The sequence below is a fragment of the Dreissena polymorpha genome, chromosome 7 (assembly GCF_020536995.1).
Source record: "Dreissena polymorpha isolate Duluth1 chromosome 7, UMN_Dpol_1.0, whole genome shotgun sequence".
Taxonomy (NCBI): Eukaryota; Metazoa; Mollusca; class Bivalvia; order Myida; family Dreissenidae; genus Dreissena; species Dreissena polymorpha.
In genome coordinates this window covers 56,721,612-56,735,560 of record NC_068361.1, presented here as the reverse complement: position 1 = coordinate 56,735,560, position 13,949 = coordinate 56,721,612, and the positions used below count along the sequence as shown (strand labels likewise).

Below are 13,949 nucleotides of genomic sequence, written 5' to 3'. Positions count from 1 at the left end.
ATAGCTATGACGTGCGCACGTCATAGAGACTGTTAAATGAAATATTGCCTATGTCCCCTTTATGCCACCGTAGTAATGCGATTCCGTTACAAATAAATGTTTATAGTTTAAATTGTGTATTTATTTATAAGTAAACATAGTTATTAAATACATCTTAAGATAGCTTGCTGTTGTTGGTTGGGCAAATACAAATAAATATAAGTAATATAATTATAAGATATACTGCCGTTTTTAATGTTCTGAACTCCCGGTCTGAACTGAACTGTCTGTTTCGTTTTTCGGCGTGCTCACGAACCGATGCATGTTTTTTATTCCTAATATAAGCAATCTCCGTTATCCCAGCAAACATTTTAAATCGGTCCGATGTCGGCCCGATATTTATTTCAATATCGGCCCGACATCGGTAATTACATCGGCCCGACAACGGGAGTGCAACACGGCGCAATGTTGGCCCGACATCGGTATGTATATCGGCCCGACATCGGTAATTACATCGGCCCGAGATCGGGAGTGCAACACGGCTCGATGTTGGCCCGACATTGGTATGTATATCGGCCCGAGATCGGGAGTGCAACACGGCTCGATGTTGGCCCGACATTGGTATGTATATCGGCGAAACCTTCTTGAGCCAGCATGGTGCCGACATACTTTTAACCATTCCTCAGTCCCTGTCTAGCCTCAATTGTTTTTAATTGTTGTTGGTAGTGTTAAGGGCCTAAAACAGTTTCTTAAATAAATGAAAGAACATTTTCTTTAGACAACATTTTATTTTTACATTCTTTTCAACCAAACTGGAATACAGTATTTGCTAATTATACTACTGTCTTGAAACTGAAAATATTAAACTGATTTATTACTAATTCCAACATTTTTATTCTAATGGGGTAAAATTAATTAATATATACATTGACTAACAACAAATGTAAAAGAAATTATTTAAACAGACTCTATAATTCTACAGGTACAGAAACTGAAAAAGTAACACATTGAAACAAAATGTTAAATGACCAAATGACTTGAGTTTTGTATTTTGGTAATAGAATATTCAGCAAATGAAAATAAAATAAGAGAATTATGAAGAAAACCAACGTATCCAACATGCATATTGTATACATGAAAAATAACCAAACATGCATGTATAAATGGTTCATATCACCCATATTATCAAAACTGGTCTATATACCCTGGCAATTAATAAAATAACCCTTTCTTTAAAATGGATAGCGTATGATACCCATAAAATAGTAACAATTAAGACTAGTTAGCAAAATACAACATAGTAGTCATAAGATACACACAAAATAAGAACAAATAAGACTAGTCAGCAAAATACAACAAAGTAGTCATACCTTACACAAAAAATAGTAACAAGTAAGACTAGTCAGCAAAGTACAACATAGTAGTCATACGATACACAAAACATAGTAACAAATAAGACTAGTCAGCAAAATACAACATAGTAGTCATACGATACACAATAAATAGTAACAAGTAAGACTAGTCAGCAAAATACAACAATGTAGTCATATGATACACAAAAAATAGTAACAAGACTAGTCAGCAAAATACAACATAGCAGTCATACGATACACAAAAATTGTAACAAGTAAATTCAGGAAATTGCTATCCAGCAAAAAAAACAAAACATAGTAATGGCACAAAATGTAAATGTACAAGTGACTAGAAATCTCACTTTAAGGTAATGGGCCATGTTGTCAATGGCAGAACACATGTTTTCCCCCTAAATCAAGTCAAGCAATTCCTCATTGTTGAATAGTCTTAAATGGTAAATACTAGCTGTGAAATGTGGAATAAGACTTGTAGTTAATCAGTTGTACTTTTTCTGAACTGCAGGTAAATATATATATTGACACAACATTTCCCAATTTCATGGAATGGGATCACATCCCCAAAATACTGAAAAAAAAGCCATTAAGTCAGACCATTCCTTTAAAGAGAACTAATAATGATATGCAGTATAAAGCAGCCAGTATTTGTTAATGAATACATTGCAGTAGGACAGAGCAATATATTGCTGAATGATATATAATTGAGTAGTTTACTGGGACTTATTTACATATAAATACCTTAAACTAACATATATTAAAATTATTTGTTGTTTTCACCAGGAAATGATCACTTGAAAATAAAAATAATTGAGTTCTGTCACTTATCAAATTCAAAATGAATTGAGGGAATTGATTTTTATAATTGAGTATTTTCAGAAATAAACACCTTGTATGTCCCCTGAACTTAGACATAAATTATGGGCATTTCTAGAAAGTTTTGAATAAAAAATATTACAAGAAAATTGTCTTCAATATTAATACAAACTACATGAAACTTGTTTTCTTCAAAAATGACAAATGAAAACAATTAGAACAAGAATATATTGAAAAGTTACGTTTACCTAAGTAACACACAGAGTTACAGCTATTTAGGTAATAAAGGCAAAAAAAAAAACAAAAAAAATATACACTGCTTCCATCAGTATACATATTAAAAGAAAAGTTGTGTAAAATCATTAATTTCAAGTTCAAAGAGACCTTTACATCATAACAAATTGCAGCAGGAGACTAAATTAAAAGTTAAAACACACACGAGTTAAAATTCATTGGGACTGTTCATCACTTATTTTGGCTGTCCTCTTTTTTCTTCCACCGTCACGGTCAGAGGCTGTTCTAAACCATTCCCTGCACTCATGTTCAACTTCTGCAGCTGTGCATTTCAAGGACCGCATGACAGCTTCTGAAAATGGTAATGACATGTAGGCTCATATTATTCTATATCCATTATATGTTCAAACAGTGTTGCAAGAATTAACGATACTGGGCAGTTTATAAACCAATATTATTTCTTAACCCTTTTTAAATTACAATATGAAGACTACTTTTGAAAAAGGAAAACAGCCGGATGTAATTCTGTATGTATATATATATTCACACATATGGCCAGTTACGGGGTCTCTGATTAAGAAATAGGTCATGGGGTTCCCACTTTAAATACATGTATCTCCATACCCTTTTTTACCCGATATTAACACGAATTAAGGTGTATAGGGGTACCTTATATAGTATTATATATAAATACGTCATTTATTTTACGTCTCATACAAGGAAATATATAGCGACATTAATTGCTAGGTTCATGAAATTTCAATTTCAGACGTGATTGTGGTTTTCGATATAAGACCTTATTGCGACATTTGATTGCATTACCTCCCCTACACCCCCCTCATAGTAATTAAAGGTGCCTAGAACGCGTGGTTGTATACAGACCCGTTTTTTTATATTGACCCCTTAGGTATAGTCTGAAAACTACCAAGACCGCGTAACTGGCACTATGAATTAGTTCTAACTGTGACCTTATCTTTTTACACATACTATGACAACTTACTCTGCACAGCATCAGCCAATAGAAAGTTTTCCAAATTCTGCCTTTTTCTTCCTCCCATGCCAGCTGTACTGGTTGGCCACCTCATTTGACATGCAATGCTTCAGAATGCGCCGGCACACATCAGCGCGGTTTCGGCCACCCAATACAGACAAATGGCTCACCTGAAAAGAAACACAAAGCATCTGTACACAGTTCTCAGTTCATTAATTTATGTTGTATACTAAAAGAACAATAAGTAATTACCTAAGAAATAGCTGCCAAATGGCCTGTTGCATTGGGTGTACTGGAACATGATTCCCTTAGCATTGTAAACATGATTTAAGTGAAACATTTTTTTTTACCTGTCTGTACGAGTGCCAGTATGTTTTATCCCTTGATTTTGACATTGCTAATATAATACACGGAGTGTTCTCAGTTTCACCAAAATTTATTAGAAAGAATTTTATGAAACAACTTATAGCTGACTAGCTATTCATTCATGAAATTAAACAAACATTGAACAGTCGCGAAAACATGTGACATTTGATGACAGATAGCAATTTCAGAAAAAAAGCACTCTAAAAATGGTCTGATCTTGTGAATAAAGAAATAAAATTGTTTCCGAACAAAAATAAATAAAAAAGTCCAGGACAGAATAGTTCTACCTTGATAATTTCGAAATTGAGTCAATGCAGCTTTGTCGCGCGCCTATTTGTATGATCATACAGGACTGAATATATTTTAAAGTCAAATATTTCAAACGCATATTTACATAAAAAGTAATATGACAAATATATTTATTAAATGAAAGGTATTTTATAACATTATGTGATATAAATTTAGTTGACATACTTTATTTTGTTTACTTCATAAGCCTGGGCAGATTCACTGCACAAGAGCCAAGGGAAGCAACCTGTGTATTTCCTTTTAACAACGGTTACTCTTCCTGGACATGATAATATTGATTTTATATCAAGTATCTTACACGGTTTTTAAAAGAGACATAATAATTAAATTTAATAACAAGAAATTAAAAAGAAAATAATCAAAGTTACCTTTTCTCTTGAGTGTTAATTATGATATCGGGCCTATGTTGGGCCGATATCATACTTTGAACTGTTGAGTTATACGTATTTTTATAACAACGGGCCGACATCGGGCCGACATTGTCCTATAAATATAAATTGTATAATATGCGACCTATCTTTCACGGTTTTTAAAAGAGACATAGACAATTAAATTTAACGCAACAAGAAATTAAAAAGAAAATAATCAAAGTTACCTTTTCTCTTGAGTGTTAATTATGATATCGGGCCTATGTTGGGCCGATATCATACTTTGAACTGTGGAGTTATAAGTATTTTTTATAACAACGGGCCGACATCGGGCCGACATTGTCCTATAAATATAAATTGAATAATATGCGACCTAATTAAACGTTATTAAACAAGATGGATTCACTAAAATTGAAAATTGCAAAAAGTTCTCATCTCTTAACAAAATATTTTTTGTTTAACATAAATGTCGGTCCGATGTCGGCCCAACATCGGCAAATCTCTGCCGATATTCCATCATTTAGCCGATATCGGGCCGATATGGGCATGTTTGCTGGGATGTCACAAAATATAACGATAACAACAGAACTTTCCAAATATACAATATTTCGCGCTTGTAAAGCTTTATAATTTTCAGGCTTTTAAATCGTCAAAGGATGCATACCGGGTATAATGGATATTTTAGAGCATGGTGTAAGTTCAATACTACTGTTTGCTAGCGAAAAAAAACATAACTAGAACGAAAATTAGTAAATCTGAAACATTTTTTTCACTTTTGTCAATGTATCACATTTATTGTAAATTTTTATTTACTTGTGATTTATGTGTCTATACTTAACTGGGGCCTTTCAAGTTTAGGTAAAGTATAAAATACATCACTAATTGTATGAGCACGGATGGTCGAGTGGTCAAAGTGTTTGACTTTCTTTTACTCCATGGGTAGGTGGTTCGAGCCCAGTTTATGGTAACATTTTTCTTTCTTTAATTTTATTCTAGTTTTTACTGGAACTTTTTAGATCCATTGTTTACATTTGTCAATAGAAAGCATTTAATGACAAATTCAATATCTGCCAAAATCTGTGAAAAGGCCCCTTTAAGCTGTTCCAAAGGTTTAAAACAAATCCACGGAAAACATGTATTGATGTGCTGTCTGCTTTAATAAATCCAACGTCGGCTATTAAATACTGAAATCGATTTTGCCTTTCAAGGATATCAATACAAACCCATTTATCAATATGTTAAACGAACAGTTATTGAAAATAATCCGACATAAGCCGCAGCGCATGCGCAACCATTTAATTGTTGCTACCGGTCTTGTTTAATTCTTATATACATGTAATTTGTTTTGTGATTTAATGGGTATAACCTATAGTTGTAGACATATATTTTTATTCTGATCTCGGGCCAAAGGCTATACAAAGTTTAAAAGGTATGTAAATCTTTTTTGTTTGAAACATATCTAAAATCTTGACTGCCGTATATGCTTGTATTTAGGCTAAATAAGGTCGCTTATAAAAATTATTTGCTTATTTAAATAACGATTTCCACTCATTCGGACTCGCATAAATCGATTACGGCTATCTCGTTCGTCTTTTAAATTGAATTAAATGATGTTTAGGGTTCTTTTCAAGAGGAAAGCAATTTAAACGCTGTATTGATAGTAGCAATACGTAGGCGCAAAAGAGGCATCAATACTTCGACATACATTTTATCAAAGACCTATAATACACTCTATATATAGGTCTTTGATTTTATGTATATCAAATAACGATAAATATAATGATCTTAAATGAAGATAATTTGATAACTCTCTGCATGGCGTATGGTATTCATCTTATAATAGAATCGGGCATGAAGTTACGTGTGTATATCTGTTTTGGAAGTTTCTTATTAATTTGTCTTATTATTTTGCTAAGCTAACTCACTGGAAATTGGACACGCTTTACTGAGAGTTAATTATTGTAAAACAATAAACGTTGTGTTCCTGTAAAAAAAACTGCCCTTAATGTTATATTTGCCTGTTATGCAGATAAATAATTGTTAGACAAGTGTTACATTGTGTTACTTATACACAGTGCTTACCTAAAGTATTTTATTAAACCATGTTGACTTGATCATTCATCACGCAAAATAACTTGCATAAGTATTCATCGTGTGGGAATTGCGTGCTGTGTGTTAGACCCATGTTCCATAGTCTTAGATTTCGAGGTCAAGCGTCGAATGTGGTCATACAGCGGCGGGTTGGAACTGTAACTTCATCCATTCAATCGTATAATGACATACAACACATGCGCAGCGGGGGATGATGGCATATCGTGTGCAACCCCCTGTCTCCCAAGATTAACGTCACAGGTCTAATATGAGAACGATGAATCTCATCCGGAAAGTTACATCTTCGTTCATCGGACAAGCTTATAAAAAGTTGCCAAAAGAAATGCTTTCAATCTGGAGCGAGAATCTCTAACTTAAGGGTCAAGTTCAATGTCTAATTTAAAGGTAAATTTTCCCATATGAGTATTATGCAGATAGCGCAGACCGTGTGTGCCTCATTTATCAGACAACTATAGAAATGACTGTGACCATGTGTTACTTCCTACAAGGTCAAGGTCATACTTATAGGTCAATGCTAAAATTGTGAGAAAGGTTTATTTATTTTTTACATATTGTAACTTCAATCATTATTCAATCGGCATTTCATGGAAAGTCGCATGCACGTATACCGATAATGCACGGGTCACAACGTTCGGTGTGGCACTAATTTGTAAATACAAACGATTGTCATTCTTGACAGGCATACTTTTGAATTTGGAATAGCATTTCAGCATACAAGTTCAATATCTAGTCTATCTTTACGGTGCGGTCAACTGTAGAATGATATGTTACCTAATAAAGGCAGAGAATGCAAGTGTGAATTCACTGTATATATCCCTTCGTTTATACATTAACGAAACGTTATATATGAAAGGTTATGCCTCGGTCACACTGTCACGAATCAGAGTTACGAACGAGCTACAAATACTTTTCTTCACAGTTCGTAGCTATCCTTACTGGACCATGGCTCTCCGTACTTGATCCGTGATCAGTCGTAGTAGTTTTTGGATGTCCGTAGTCACTCTTGACACATTTTGAACATGTTCAAAAAATTGCTACGAATGTATCGACCGTAGCGTATCCGAAGCAGTCCGTACTAAACCGTACTGATCCGTAATAGTTCGTAACGACACCGTAGTCGTCCGTACCTTTTCGTAAGCCCAAAGATTTTCAAGGACTTCTACGGAGTGATACGAAGAACTACGGAGCGGTACGGTTACGTTACGTATTAGCTACGATTATTCCACGGCTATACTACGGAAAGTCACGGTTCTATAGTACCTTGTACTACGGATAGGCAGGAATTTGCACGATCGTGTACGATGTACTACATTTCAGCACGAAACAGTACGGACATGTAAAGTCCACTACAATAAATTGCTACTGAAATACATCATTGAAATTACAAAGCAACCGTACTTGCATTTGTTGAGTTCACAATCATGAACTGCCAGCAAATTGCGTTTGCGATAAATTTGTTACACTTGGATATTGATTTGGCACAAAATGCAGAGGCCGTAGTCGAGTTGCTCGACGACATGCACAGAGGTAATAATGATTCAATATCGTATAACTAGTATAGCTTTGTCCTAAAGGTTACGTATTTTGAAAATATTAGAATTTGAACTTACTAGTAGTAGTAATGCAATTTTTTTGCCGGTAAGTGTCTGCCTCATATGCCTTTTGAATCTTTCTCTTACTTTTACGTGATTTAATAATTGTTAAATTAATAGCCGACATAATAAAATACAAAATTAATTATACTTTCCTAAGCATAATCTATATTTGAACATCAATAATTGCATAATAAATCAGGTCAGAGAAGAAAAAGGAGGTGGTGTTTAAGGGACTGGTTTTAAGACGACCTGGCTCTTGGTTTTGGATGGAGGAGTTGGACTCTTCCCCTGACACGGCTGATTTTATTATTTCTGTTACGCGCTGTTGCTGCCGCTTGCATGTTCTCTTTTTTTGAGGCATTCTGTGTATGACAATACAAGATGCTGGGGACGCAATGTTCAATCGTAGTTCGTTCCTTCCTGTCCGTACAAGTCCGTCGCAATTTCCACTGCTTTGTAGCGGACCGTTCTAGTTCGTACTTAACCGTACTAGACCGTAGCGGATCCGTAGTTAGATCGTACTGATTCGCGTTGCATCGTACTTAATCGTACCAGACCGTAGCGGATTCGTAGTTTGATCGTTCCGATTCGTGGCGCTCCGTACTAAATCGCGTCAATCAGTAGCGGTCCGTACATTTCCTTGTTCGTTTTCGAACATTTTCATGGTAGATACGTTGTGCTCCGTACTGAAATCGTAGCGGCCTACGAATTTTGACAATTTCGTAGTCATTCGTAGCCGATTGAATCGTAGCTCATTCGTAGCTATGATTCGTGACAGTGTGACCGAGGCAATATAATCAATCAGTGGACAAAAACCAAATATATTATCGACTTTGTAAGACAGAAACGTTGGAATTTTGCGTGCTATAAGATCTTTGGCTGGGTTTGTAAGTCTGTCGAGATCGTTACACACAAGTTACCAAGGGTCATCTACTAGATTTTGTTCGCGCAAACAACATACCTAATCAAAGCATGAAATAGATAAGTAGTTTAATAATGTACAGTCAAGCTGACGCATTAGGTTAGAATGTGAAAATTGTACCTTGTATTTAAACGAGTCTGCGTCTCGAAAATTAGCATTTGTACAAAGCAAAGATCGATACTCTATAGAAAGTATAGCGACTGAATTCTATTGAAATCCACTGGGTTTTATCAATCGTGATTTTGATGCATTGAAAAGGAACGAGGTTCATTAATATTTCGCTAGGACCTAGTAGTATGAAGATTCTTGAGTGTGGTTAAAAGTATATATCTATTCAGTCTCAAATTTTCGTTTTGTAACACAAGTGTTGATCTTAAGCAGACAATATGGAATTGGAGCCGCATATGCATTTTAAAATGGTGAACATTGGAAACACGTAAGCTGTTTATTTTTTTTATCAACGTTTATAACGAACAACTTTTTAATGTTATCAAACACAGTGTATAATGTCAAGAAGAACGGGCTACATCTTTTGAAATAACATTGAGAGTCTTCAACACGTGCTCAATTCCAATAGAACCTGGGAGATTAGTTTCAATTTAGATAACATTATGTGTTAGTTGAACTTGTATATGAACATGTTGGTGATTGGTGAAGAATTATTATCGATATATTATTTTGATCTTTTTTATTTTGAGTCTCGAATGTTTACTTAAATACATGCATTTGTGAAAAACCGGATATCTGGTTTGTTCGTGCAGGTTTTTTTTATTATATTGCTCAGCACTGCTTGTAATATAACAGAGGGTAGTTGATTATAGTTAAAACGACTATCCGCTTATAGATACATCATTCCTGAGTGCATGTTGATTTTAGCCCATACGATTACAGTTATATATATATAGAGACTTAATGCATTGATATGCAATTTGGTCCCGCACGGTATAAAAATGTAATACTTTGACCTGCGACCATCTAAATGGTAATTTTTAGGAAAGGAAGTAGCCTATCAATTTAGAGGTCAACCAATCAGATGTCAAGGTCACATGAGCTTAGAACATGAAACCAGTTACCATGATATATCAAGATGAACACGTGTTTTCTATTGATAACAACTATAATAGAAGCCAATAACAATCTAGCTGATAATTATTTCAAACTGTTTTTCAGTATTGTCAAACGAAAACCACCGACAAGTACGATTTAAGCTTTTGTGTAGCAATTGTACTTTGTCGTTTTTGTTAAATATGATCCATATTTCTATTAGAGATTAATGTCTTTGTTTAAGGTCCGAGATGCCAAAGACCATTACAGTATTCGGTGCCACAGGCCATCAGGGCGGGGCTGTTGCGCGCGCATTAGCACGAGATCCCGCGAATTTCGTGGTGCGCGGGATTACGCGAGATGTCCAACAGGACGTGAAAATTGACGATTTGAAAAACAGCGGCGTCACGGTGCTTCAATGTGATCTTGACAACGTGAACAGTATTAAAATGGCGCTTAACGACTCCGATGGTTGTTTCGTGGTGACATACACTGACTTTAACGAACCAGACTGTATAGAAAAGGAAAAACGACGAGGAAAAAATATCGCTGACGCATGCGCTCTAGCGAAAATTCCTCATGTGGTATATAGTACTCAGTTGCACACAACACGTGTAAAAGGTATCGAAGTTCGCCATCTAGTCGCCAAAGCAGAAATTGAAGACTATTTCAAATCCATTGGACTTCCGCTTACGTGTTTTCTGGTTCCCTGTTATTACGAGAATTTCTACGACTTCCTTAAGCCACGCCGGGTTCAAGGAAACAACTGTGTATTAGGTAAGTTAGAGATAAGGATGTAACGATTAGGTTTTAACATAATTATATCCACTCGATTGCATCAGAATCTTTAATATAAACTCTCGGGTGCATTTCTTTTGGAATAATAAATACTTTCAAATGATATCGATCTCGGGACCACTCGAGTGCTAGTTGGACATCATATCCGTAACACCGCTTCGACCGGATTTCCGAATATAATTTTCATAGTGGATACATAATCACGTTATAGACTCAGCTATGTCATGTCGAAATCTATGACAAAACATGAAAACCGTCATTTTAATGTCAACAGCTTCATGAACGCTTCTTTTCGTTGTAGTCTACACGCAATTTAATTGTATATACTTTTAATTTAATGAAACAATCAAATAATAATTTAATGATTACATTCTGGCCTATATACTTAGTAAGAATCTTTTTAGCAGTGCTTACAAATTTGCATACAAACTAATCAGGTAAATAATAATTTAATGTTTAATCACAAATATGCGCATGTGACAACAAAAACATACAATTTAACCAAGGAAAATACATCTCCTTATCAGTAATTAAACGATTCTTCACGTTAGGGTGATTGAATAAAATGCTAGGGAAATATGTTCATTTGTTAATTTTTACGATTTCGTAATGCTGCAGTTAAAGCTGTCCTATACGATACCTGAATACAGAGACATCTATGTTGAATATTATATCTCAGATCTGTAAGATCGAAGTACCCCGCGTTTTTTCTTCTTGACCAATACACGCCATGTGTTGTGTTTCTTATCTAGAAATCCCAATGGGAGAGACGCCTCTAGACTTGATCAGCGTTGAAGACATAGGGGAGGTTGCCAGAACGGTGTTCTGTAACACACCATCCTACCTAGACAAGACCCTGTCGCTGTGCGGAGAAAAAATCACCATACGCGAAATCGCGGCGGAACTGACCCGAGCTCTGCCGCCAATGTTGTTCAAGGACAAACCCGTAAGTTCATATTCTCAAACTGTTTTATACATGCACAGCAAATGTTGTTTTTTTCTGGTGAAACATCTATAAAATACAACCAATGCAATCGGAGACATATTGAATTAATTAAACTGCATGCTTGTCCAGTGATGATGGCGTGTAACCTATTCGTATGAAATGAACACGTAAAATGATTAAACAAGGACCTCAGCGGACCGATCAATTATACCAATGTTGTGTTGTCGAAAGATAGGATATTTATCAATTATTCCTGAATGTAAGAAAATATTCGCGTTCCAATATGTAAACACGGTCGTGTACAGATAACCTGATCACACAAATACATCATATGTTTAATTACTATATTATACTAACAATATTTCTGCCATTACTTTAAAATTTTCATAGTACATTTACGTGCACGTTTTTTTAAATGCAGATTACGGTTAACGATTACAAGAAACTGGGCCAGCCTTGGTCAGTTGACTTCGGCAACATGTTCGAGTTCTTCGTGCGGAAGGACCAGCGGTACCAGCTGCAGCACACGCAAGAGATCCACCCGGGGGTCCAGAGCTTCCGGGATTGGGCGCAGCGCAACGCGCGACGCCTTGCTGACAGCTTTAGCAAAATTTGAATGAGGACTTTCAGCCGATTAATGGATTAATTTTCCAAACACCCCACGGTGGTCTTGACAGTTGTGGAATTTATCAGCGCATTGTGGAGACATGTTGTCTGGAAAGTGTGCGCATTCTTAATCTGTGTTGTATTGTTAGGATTCACAAAATATTCAAGACATGTCTTCAGTTCAAGTAAATAGCGAAACACATCTGTAAATTAGTTTGAAACATACTATGTAATTCGTGACAACGTTATTTGTATACGATATTTTGAACACACTACTTTTGTCAGGTAAACTTATTTGTATAAGCATTTTTGGTTTCGTTTTCATCTGTTTTATGTTAGATGATTACTTATTGATAACTTTACATCGATCACGAGCTCCTTTCTCTTATCTGCTGATAAATAGATTCTCAAACCGTGCAGCAACGTAAAACAATGCGCTCTACACGTGACAGATAAAAGATCCATAGAAAAACATATTTCTTTCTCGCGTACCTACCTTGGTCGAGAAAATGAGGATTTAAAACGTCAATTTGAATATAAAGTATTTTAAGCTTACAACGTATGTAATTGAGAAGCTACTTGGTCTGCTATCCCTTTTCAGTATTTGAGTCTCGTTCTAGGAAAACCAGGCTAAGTTCATGTGCTAAAGTGTAATCAAAGATTAGCCTGTGTACCGCACCGGCTTTCGGGCACGCCATTTTCCGCTTGTACTGGCTTTTCGCTACACGTGAATGAAAGTTTCAATAAAAGCGGGAAGTGTCGTCCCTGATAAGCCCTCATGGACTGCAGAGGCTAATCTGGGATGAGAATTTACGCACATGCATTAAGCCCGGTTTTCCCAGAACGAGTCGCATATTAATCTTCGGTGCTTTGGTCTTCTTTGAATGATTAGTTTGCTTATCAGTATTAATGTGTCCATCTTGTTTGTCAGTACCGCTATAATCAGTGTTTTCTTACAAATGCATAACATCGTAATTTACGTAAATATTCACATATATTTATAAATTTTGAGCACACATATTAAGTGCCTATATTGGTTGTTACAATAAAAAAATCACTGCCAACACAAGTGTTGCATTGTATGTTCCCAGTATTGAGTCTATTGTTAAAAGACACAATGTCATACTTGTATGTGACATACCGTAAGTGATTGGTATCCTCTCTTTAATAGTATCCAGCTGCTCATCCAGATAGATGTACGCATACAATACACTATGCAATATATAACAATTGAATTATGTATTTTGTAAATGGAAGGCCGATTGAATTAAGCCACACTCTGTGAATACTGGGCCTAATGCGAAAAGTATAAAGCATAGTTCAAGATAAGTCTGTAGCTTTCGTATAGACTTATCAGGGACGACATTCTCCGCTAAACTGATTTTTCATTTAGAAGAGACTTCCTTTAATCGTCGCAAAAACTCCATGAAAGCTGAAAGTATCGTTTTATTTCATATATAGTGTTTATATAAGTGTTCGTACTGGGTTCCGAAACC

At 35.5% G+C, this 13,949-nt stretch overlaps 1 protein-coding gene and 1 long non-coding RNA gene across 3 annotated transcripts; one reads left to right on the top strand and one right to left on the bottom strand.

The window, feature by feature from the left end:
• Nucleotides 1-752: 752 nt before the first annotated feature.
• LOC127838934 (uncharacterized) lies at nt 753-4,449 on the bottom strand. Its single transcript, XR_008030043.1, has 3 exons — nt 4,041-4,449; nt 3,397-3,557; nt 753-2,748 (listed from the first exon to the last, which is right to left on the bottom strand). It is a non-coding gene; the product is annotated as an uncharacterized LOC127838934 (long non-coding RNA).
• Nucleotides 4,450-5,706: 1,257 nt separating this feature from the next.
• On the top strand, nt 5,707-13,517 carry LOC127838951 (nmrA-like family domain-containing protein 1). 2 transcript variants are annotated; one of them, XM_052367087.1, is made up of 4 exons: nt 5,707-5,859; nt 10,348-10,880; nt 11,654-11,847; nt 12,269-13,517. In XM_052367087.1, the coding sequence occupies exons 2-4, from the start codon at nt 10,355-10,357 to the stop codon at nt 12,461-12,463; spliced, it is 915 nt and encodes a 304-aa protein (XP_052223047.1). In that variant the 5' UTR covers nt 5,707-5,859; nt 10,348-10,354; the 3' UTR covers nt 12,464-13,517. The 2 variants fall into 2 exon arrangements, with proteins under 2 accessions (XP_052223047.1, XP_052223046.1); XM_052367086.1 differs by lacking the exon at nt 5,707-5,859 and adding an exon at nt 9,125-9,495.
• The last annotated feature ends 432 nt before the right edge of the window (nt 13,518-13,949 follow it).

Bases quoted from the DNA above. Each gene is read 5' to 3' on its own strand.
- LOC127838951 (XM_052367086.1), top strand. From the start codon at position 9,446: ATGGAATTGGAGCCGCATATGCATTTTAAAATGGTGAACATTGGAAAC. The intron at 10,881-11,653 runs GTAAGTTAGAGA...TTTCTTATCTAG, and splicing joins AGGAAACAACTGTGTATTAG to AAATCCCAATGGGAGAGACG. The intron at 11,848-12,268 runs GTAAGTTCATAT...TTTTAAATGCAG, and splicing joins TGTTGTTCAAGGACAAACCC to ATTACGGTTAACGATTACAA.